The 9,447-nt window shown below is 45.3% G+C and overlaps 1 protein-coding gene across 1 annotated transcript; it reads right to left on the minus strand.

Annotated features, from left to right (window-relative positions):
* Positions 1 to 3,468: 3,468 nt before the first annotated feature.
* On the minus strand, positions 3,469 to 5,967 carry LOC108708147 (sorting nexin-18-like). Its single transcript, XM_041581274.1, has 3 exons — positions 5,925 to 5,967; positions 5,571 to 5,674; positions 3,469 to 4,266 (listed from the first exon to the last, which is right to left on the minus strand). Exons 1-3 carry the CDS (start codon positions 5,965 to 5,967, stop codon positions 3,469 to 3,471), a joined length of 945 nt encoding a protein of 314 aa, XP_041437208.1.
* Between the last annotated feature and the right edge of the window lie 3,480 nt (positions 5,968 to 9,447).

The raw sequence follows: 9,447 nt of genomic DNA on the forward strand, positions 1-9,447 counted from the left end.
TAAAAGGCGGCACTCAGGCAGCAGCCAATGAAATGGATAAGTCACTGCTTGTAATGAGAGAGGCAGAACTGGATTATTATAGGGAAGGACGGGGAAAGGAAGCATTATTTATCCTAATCTACACAGCATGTTTCCTCTTGGTTGGCTGCTAATGAGGTTCCATGTCATAGAGCTGAAACTTGCATACACAGGGTTATGCATAAACATTGACAAGGTTTGCCCTTACACACAGCAACCAATAAACTGCCAGCTTTATATATTCAAATGGCAGCAGACCAGTAAACACTGGTCAACTTTGCCTTTATGTTCTGCATAAACCTTACTTGACCATTGGACACGGACGCTTGGGACAGACTCTCTTGTGTGTTGCTGGAAGCAGGAGGGGAGAGGCAAGGAAGGGGGTACAGTATGGAAGGAAGGGGGTACAGTATGGAAGGAAGGGGGTACAGTATGGAAGGAAGGGGGCACAGTATGGAAAGAAGGGGGTACAGTATGGAAGGAAGGGGGTACAGTATGGAAGGAGGTGACAGAAGTACATAAATTCACGCTCTGACTTGCCCAAGGCCACATTCAGTGCATTCTTACTGACAGGAGTACTGTACTTGCATGGCCATCTGCATATTTTGCTTTCCATCTGTAAAATGGAAACTTTTCATCTCCATCTGGGAGGACTGGGAGGAAAAAGTTTAAACAACTGGCTGCTATATAATACTGTATAGTGTGAAATCCATGTTTATTCCCTAGGAGTCACTGGGCTTCCAGGACGGTCTCCCTTTGTGCCAAATTCCAATGACAAAGTTACCTCTGTGCTGGTCAGCATGGAAGGCTGCATTCTCCGAGAAGCCCCTATGGGCAGGTTTTGTGCTTGAGGAAGCTGAATGGACGGTGGCAAGATCATGGTTTGCTGAACTGTATGGGGGCATCTGAAGTTGGGAGCCTGGCATTGGCATGGTTAACTGCACAAGGTGATAAACAATAGGTGAAGCAATTCAAAGGCGCATTTCCGGCCTTACACAGCTCAAGGCAGAATGATGATCTTACCTGTGTGAGCTGTGAGTCCATCATCTGGGAGGTCTGGTTAAAGGGGTTGTTCACCTTTAAATCAACTTTTAGTATGATGTAGAGCAGTGATCCCCAACCAGTAGCTCGTGAGCAACATGTTGCTCTCCAACCCCTTGGATGTTGCTCCCAGTGGCCTCAAAGCAGGTGCGTATTTTTGAATTCCAGGCTTGGAGGCAAGTTTTGGTTGCATAAAAACCAGGTTTACTGCCAAACAGTGCCTCATTGTAGGTTTACAATCCAAATAGGGGCTACCAAATGGCCAATCACAGCACTTATTTGGCACCCCAAGAACATTTTTCATGCTAGTGTTGCTCCCCAGTCCCCAACTCCGTTTACTTCTGAATGTTGCTCATGGATTCAAAAGGTTGGGGATCCCTGATGTAGAGAGTGATATTCTGAGACAATTTGTAATTGGTTTTCATTTTTTATTATTTGTGGTTTTTGACTTAAGCTTTTTATTCAGCAGCTCTCCAGTTTGCAATTTCAGCAATCCGGTTGCTAGGGTCCAAATAACCCTAGCAACCATTCTTTGATTTGACAAAGAGACTCAAATATAATTAGGAGAGGGCCTGAATAGATATACGAGCAATAAAATGTAGCAATAATAATGAATATGTAGCCCAACAGAGTATTTGTTTTTTTGATGGCGTCAGCCACCCCCATTTGAAAGTTGGAAAGCGTCCGAAGAAGAAGAAAGCAAATAATTAAAAAACGATAAAATATAAATAATAAAGACCAATTGAAAAGTTGCTTAGAATTAGCTATTCTTTAACATACTAAAAGTTTACTTAAAGGTGAACCACCCCTTCACAATGGAACAGTGAGGGAGGGGGTTGCATGACACTGTGAGCCTAAGGGGGGTTGGGGAAAATTAGAGGGGGAGGGCTCCAGTTTCAAAGAATTTTTGCAGCGTGTTTAAAAGGTTGGGGGCTAGTTGTTCTGCCGGGGCTTTATACCAGTTGGGTGGGAGTCCATCCATACCTGGAGTTTTGTAACTATTAGCTTTTACCCAAATCTCACTTTAACTGACCTTCAAGCTGGGATTTTAGGAGAATATAATGAATAATGATTTAATTTTACCTTTCTGTTTCATAAATGGAATAGACGTCTCATGGCTGAATATTACCATCAATGACCCCCCTGCTGTGAGACACAGTGGAATATACCATCCCATTCTTCAACCAATCATCTTCTTCTTTTATGCTGCCTGGGATTCTTATCTGCCAACAACATCCAGGGATTGTGGGATTTGTAGTTCAACAGTAGCTGGAGCATCTCTTGCTGGAAATCTGTCTGCAGTGATTCTCACTAAAAAGAAAGTAACAGAGATCAGGTGGGAGTTAAGGCCTAGATCCCTTTCATTCCAGAATATGGCAAAACAGGAGAGAGTTGTTACAAAGCAGCAAATCTGCTAAATGGACTGAAATGAACTTCTGCAGAACTTCAGTTGCACCCAGGGGCGCTTCGCCAATGAGGCGAGTTAAGGCTGTCGCCTCAGGCAGCAGTGCCCAACTAGGTACCAGGGGCAGCAATGCCGCTCCTGGTACTTTAAGAGCCAAATTTCCGGCTCTTCTACCACAGAGATCGCAGTTAGGCTCTTTGTGCTAGCGTACTAGCCCTCTCTAGCCTAAATATCATAAAGAAACCAGCACCAAGAGATCCCATAAAACCATGGCAACATAGGTATCCCCTGTACTAAGCACAATTCAGCAGGAACAGTCCCCTAAGTTTGCTCATAGTCTGTACTAGAGATCCCATAAAACTATGGCTGCATAGGTATTCCCCTGTACTAAGCACAATTCAGCAGGAACAGTCCCCTAAGTTTGCTCATAGTCTGTACAGAGATATGCCATAAACCTATGGCAGCATAGGTATTCCCTGTACTAAGCACAATTCATCAGGAACAGTCCCCCATTATGGCCCTATCACAAGAGTCTTAATACATTAAAGGACCATTAACATCAAAATGTTTTTTTCAAAAATTCATTAGTACATAACGAAAAAATAACACCAACACAAATTAAAATTTAAAATAGCAAAGCCTTTATTAAGAAATAACTTACAGAAACTCCACTTCCTGTCCTCTTCAGAAACGGCGAAAAGGCGACCATCCTTCCTGCAGCGCTCGATTTGTCCTCCCTGGCTAGCTCCAATATTGTACTGACAGCGTGTGAAGTGAGGTGAAGAGAGTTGAAGCTGCGGATCAAGACCCTGCGGGACCGACACATGAAGACCTTTCTGCTGTACGAGTGCAAGAAAACCAACTGGTGCAGGCAGCCAAAGATGCAGACAGTTTCCTGGAAGCAAGCGGTTCTCCCTCCACAGGCAGCGGAGCGCTGAGGTGTCACCCGGCTGACTGAGAAGAGAACCTGGCAGAGCGACTTCAGGAAAAACTCAGGTTCCGGTTCAGAGAAGCAGTCCTGATTCCGGATCTCTGTCCCCATGCCCTCCCGGTTGCACACAGTTGATCCCAGTATCTCCACAGCTCAGTGCGAGGGAAAGGACAGGAGGAGACTTACGGCCAGTCTGGAAGGCGTCGCATCGCGCCAGCACCGGGTGACTGCACATGTGATCCATCCACCACACCAGCCCCTTCCTGCGCTTGGAGATAAAATCCTCCTCGAACCTCCCCGTGGCCTGTTTCTCCGGGATGCGCGGCACCGACACGACGGAGAACTTGTAGAGGAGACGCGCGTAGAGCCAGTCGAAGTGTTTGTAGTGGTGGTGAACCTGCAGCCCCGTGTGACTGGGGAGGAGTCGGTACGAGATGTAACTCTTTATGCCCTTGAACTTGGTCTGCTTCGTGGGCTCGTCTATGTTACAGCAGAACGGGTAGGGATTCTCCTGCCACTCAGGCCCGTCCGGCCCCTGCACCAGACACAGCTTGTCCCCGTCACGCACGAACCCCGCCGCCTCCCCCAGTACGAAAGCCTCCCAGCCGCTCTTCACGAAGACCGAGAAGCGGTTGAGGTTGCGGCTGACCGTGGCGGAGCCTTTGCCCGGGGCTTGTGAGGAGGCGATGGAGGCGGAGGTGGAGTAAGGGCTGGGCGGCAGGTCGGAGTGGGTGGATAAGCGGAATCTGCTGCTGCCGGAGCCTTCGTAGTCATGGTAACCGCCCGAGTAACTGCCACACGTCGGACCAGCTGGTTCCTCGGCCACAGTGGAGCTACTGTCGTCCCATTCGTCGTCCCATACTGGGATCAACTGTGTGCAACCGGGAGGGCATGGGGACAGAGATCCGGAATCAGGACTGCTTCTCTCAACCGGAACCTGAGTTTTTCCTGAAGTCGCTCTGCCAGGTTCTCTTCTCAGTCAGCCGGGTGACACCTCAGCGCTCCGCTGCCTGTGGAGGGAGAACCACTTGCTCCCAGGAAACTGTCTTCATCTTTGGCTGCCTGCACCAGTTGGTTTTCTTGCACTCGTACAGCAGAAAGGTCTTCATGTGTCGGTCCCGCAGGGTCTTGATCCGCAGCTTCAACTCTCTTCACCTCACTTCACACGCTGTCAGTAGAATATTGGAGCTAGCCAGGGAGGACAAATCGAGCGCTGCAGGAAGGATGGTCGCCTTTTCGCCGTTTCTGAAGAGGACAGGAAGTGGAGTTTCTGTAAGTTATTTCTTAATAAAGGCTTTGCTATTTTAAATTTTAATTTGTGTTGGTGTTATTTTTTCGTTATGTACTAACGAATTTTTGAAAAAAAAAATTTGATGTTACTGGTCCTTTAAGAGAAGACAGTGGAGATGATACTTAACCTTTCTGCCTGCCCAGTGCTCCTTTTTCATTTAACAACCTCATTGAGTATTTGGATATAATAGAGGAGCCACCATGTTTATTCTACTCCCAGGTGTTCCTTATACGCACCCATCACTGATCTTAAAGGAGAACTAAACCCCCCTTTAGTCAAAAGTCCCCAATGGCCCGGTCTGCTGCCCCACGTCTGCAGTGTTAGCCCTGTCAGCACAGCGGAGCTCACGGGCGACATCTACGGTATTCTCAGTAATGTGAGCACCGTATTGGCGCATGCAGAGTTGGAGAAATCTTCTGGTTCGAGACAACTGCGCATGCGGCAAAAGTAAAAAATTGCAGAAGGGACCAGATTATTACCGAAGCACTGGAAGATGTGCCTGTGAGCTCTGCTGCACTGACTCTACATGTGCGTCACTATTTCTAGAGGGGACACAATTCAGGGGTAACACTGTACAGGGGGGGAGTGGAGGGGGCCAGTGGGGACTTTTGACTAAAGGGAGTTTAGTTCTCCTTTAAGTTTTTTGTATGATGTAGAGAGTGATATTCAATTTGCAATTGGCTTTTATTATTTGCGGTTTTTGAGTTATTTAGTTTTTTATACCGCAGCTCTCTAGTTTGCGATTTCAGCAATCTGGTTGCTAGGATCCAAATTACCCTAGCAACCATGCACTGATTTGAATAAGAGACGAATAGGAATAGGAGAGATAGTTATAAATACACTGGGCAGGATGATCAATGAATGAGCAGGATCGTTTGACTCACTGGCTCTGGAGAGAGCTGTGCCGGGTTATCGGGATCTCCTTCTTTGGAATTTTTCTTTCCTCCCGTTGGTGCTGGAGTGGTCGCCTTCTGTGATACTCCTTCATCTGTGGAAAAAAGGGACAGAGTTACACCATGCTTAGCTATGGATAAAGGGGAAGCAAACCAGAGTGTGAGCTCATATGGTTATCTCCCATAATTCCACAGTTTCTAAGAATACTTCCCTTTGTATAAAAGTCAGTTTGAGGGTTATTGAAGTTTTATTGCTTTTGTATCTCTTTCTACTTAAAGAGAATCTGTCATCACTTGAGAAGGAAACATGTTGTAGAAGTGGCAAATGATTAGGTGCTGGGTTACATGAGTAACTAAGTGCTTCAGTGAGTGCTTCACAACAGACCATGCAGCTTTCACTGTGAGCAGAAAAACCTCTGTATCTATGTGTCTCTCAAAAGCTCACTGACAGCTGCTAATAGGGACAAATGCACATTCCTGAATATAAAACATAATATAATTATACAATTATAATGCACCATTGTAGCTACAGCTTTGTCATAGGCAATTAACAGTCCATTGGATCAGGGCTACAGCTTCCAGCCCAAAAGCCAAGATGTGGATCAACAACATACAGGGTCGGACTGGGCCGGCAGCGATAGAAAAGATGTTATTTTAGATACTGGGGCATACAATTCCCAGCATCCTCCCTGCTAGTGCAAGATACAGGAATATGTGGCACAACAGGATCAAACTTTTTGTTCTATATGTGACATTTGGTACTAAATTACACTTCCTACACTGAATGCAGAACCCTCTGTACCACCTCAGTGGTTGCCCCCATCACTGTCTCACTGATCTGTGTATGTCTCTAGCCATTGCTAAACTACCCAGCAGTCCCTGTGATAATTAGTAGCTGAGCTGTAGTTCAGTGACAGACAGAGATCTAAATGGGGACAGGGGGAGTCCAGTCAGGGGTCCCAGGAGATCTGATGGGGGCGCTGGTTCTAAAGCTGCTTATGTTTGGAGTTTATAAGTGTTGTTTTAGACTGTGCAAGTTTGATCTGTACCTCAGCATGTGATTGGCTGTCAGTTACTGGGATATCATGCCTTATCTCCGTGACATCACTCCCAGCTCAGCTCTGATTGGCTGAAAGCTGCAAGGTAGGTGATGTAACGGCTCAGGTACAGATGACCGTTATTTCATTTCTGGATTCAGAGGTAAGTGCGCCAGATCCATTTACGGGGAGCAGGGGGTGGGGCATATTTAGATGATACAAAGGGCAATTTCGGGTGTTTTGTCACCCATCATTTATAGTAGCTTGGGTAGTGGGGCCATCGCTGCCAAAATTGGCCCATTACCTACCACTCTAATTGCTTGGGGGGCTGCATGTCATGAAACTGTTCCAAATGACATATGTGTGACAAGCAGGAAAGGGGGGAGTCATTTAAGGCAACTTGGCATGACTTTCCTGCAATAAATACACTATGATGGTATAAGATCCATTGTGCTCTCTGGCTATTACTTTATTTACATGTGACATGTCTGTAATTGTACACGGGGACTGCAGCCTGTTGAGAGGCACTGAACATATATTCAATGAATACTGACTTGTCTTTTTATTTGGATACAGACACCTAGATATTACACTTATACAGGGAATCACCTGAAAATGGGGTTCTGATGGCAGCCCTGCCCCCCAATCTACTAACACATGTGGGTGTCAAAGTGCCTAATATCTCCCCATCTGCCTCTCTAATGGGAGTGAGAGCATAAAAACTTATCGTTCTAAGGCAATGGGTGTTTTGTGTTTGGTTTACTTGTTGTATTTGAACCATTAGACAATTTTCTTTGCCTCTGCTGTAAATGCCAACGGTCATTTTTCAACTGTCATTTGCCAACGGTCATTTGCCAACAGTCATTTGCCAACGGTCACACTCATTCTAGCAACAGTCATTGGCCTCAGCACTAGAGTGGGGGACAGTTTAGAGAGGCTTAAGTAGAAAGTAGACAAGTAGCACAAATCCTGTTACAAGCCAGCCATCATGACATTATAAGCAATGCAAACGCTACCTACCTCTTATGGTAAACCCTTATAGTGCATCATGGGAGATGAAGGCCCTTTCCACATGCCAGTGATAAAAGTCTACAGCTTGGTTGCCCAACATTTTTGTCAGCTAAATAGCACAAGCAACAGCAGTCAGGCTCCCTCACTTCCAGTAATAGCCTTATAGTGGGTAAAGACCTCACAGTGCATTATGGGATCTGTAGTTTATGCATTGCCATTTATTTGCTCCTTCTAACAGTCTCTTATTTCTCCCCAAAAAGTGAAATATCCCGTGCGATTTGAGAGAGATAGATATTGTGAGAGACATCGATTTGAGAGAGAGTGATTTGAGAGACAGCTATTGTGAGCGAGAGACATCGTAAGAAGAAGAGAGAAGCAAGGAGAAGAAGAAAGAAGACTTCAGTGACCCCCTGCCAGAGATAACATCTTCCCATTTGGATCCTCTGGACAAAGGTACTGCTCCTGTTTTTGCCCCACTATAACATGTGCTTCAAAGAGTAAGATTAGCTTATCCCTTGGGTGTAGGAGTTGCCATGCTGCTCATTATAGCTGTAGCTATAACTGTTCTTCTTTATTCTCACCTGTAGTTTTGTGAGTCGGGGATTCATCTTTTATCTGTCCCTGTACATGGCAGTCCCCCCCCGGTTGGTTCCAACCCACTATTGTCCCTGAAATTGACTGTACAGCCCCACCCCAGCAATGCACTTTATCCCACAAGTAAAAACTGGACTGTATGTTTTCCAATTCCAGGGCACCCCTAACATGGGGCTCCGCTGGAAAATTTCCAGGGTAGGGCAAATGATGTATTATCCAATTTAGAGCAGATGGGGAGCCAATCAGAGCATTAGAAGAGTTCCAGTTCAACAGGTTCATTAAAAGCACGATAAAATAGAGCTCATTTACTAATGCGCTGGGCATAATATCATGGCAAATAAATCCTATTAGTAAATATGCTTGTTCCTCCTATGTGCTGTCCCTATACATATGGCACATCTCCACATTGACTCTAACCTTCCCAAATCTCTATTTTATATTACAGGGGCGTCGGAGATGGGATTGCGTGCAATCATGGACTGCCTTTAAATAAAAGGCTATCAGAAGGTAAGGCTGCTCTCTAAAGTGGCTGCTGATAAAGGTACCCAAGGGGTTAAAGGGGATACTAACCCAATGATAAACATTGTGTATCTTCCATGTAAATGTGATTAAATAGAAATATAACAGGGTTTAGCTTAGTGTTTGCCCCGACTGTTACAATTCCAATATTTAGTGTTAGAACTTACTAGTGAGAGATTCCATGTTATTTGCTCTGTCTATAGAGATCAATGTAACAGCTCCCCTAGTGGTAATAAATGGTTTGCTTATTGTGCCTATGGGAAGAAATTGTTACTCTCATTATTACTGGGGATTAAACACAAACTGCTGGAAACCTTAATGTCTTCTTGTTTCTAACATTTCTCTAGGGCTTAGAGTGGATCTACATGGAGAAGGAGGGGATCTGTGAGATCATGGAGTTTGAGGGTCCACTGGCGGCCCTTTATTTGAAGTGCATGAGGCAGGACATCATATGCCAAATGAAATGGGCACTCTATGATTACTGGATGGCCAAAGACAACATGCGAACCACCAGGTGGTGGAAGATCAGATTGATGTCCGAACTGTTGCAGGACAAGAGGAAGGCCAAAGCCCAACTGAGATACCTCTACAAAATACTAGAGGCAATAAACCGGGCAATTCTCCGAAGAACATGGAGAGATATCCAGGTACAGCATCTAATGAATATATTTCTTAAAATATTACTATTTTGTAATGGAAAGTATAAG

The sequence above is a fragment of the Xenopus laevis genome, chromosome 2L (genome assembly GCF_017654675.1).
Source record: "Xenopus laevis strain J_2021 chromosome 2L, Xenopus_laevis_v10.1, whole genome shotgun sequence".
Taxonomy (NCBI): Eukaryota; Metazoa; Chordata; class Amphibia; order Anura; family Pipidae; genus Xenopus; species Xenopus laevis.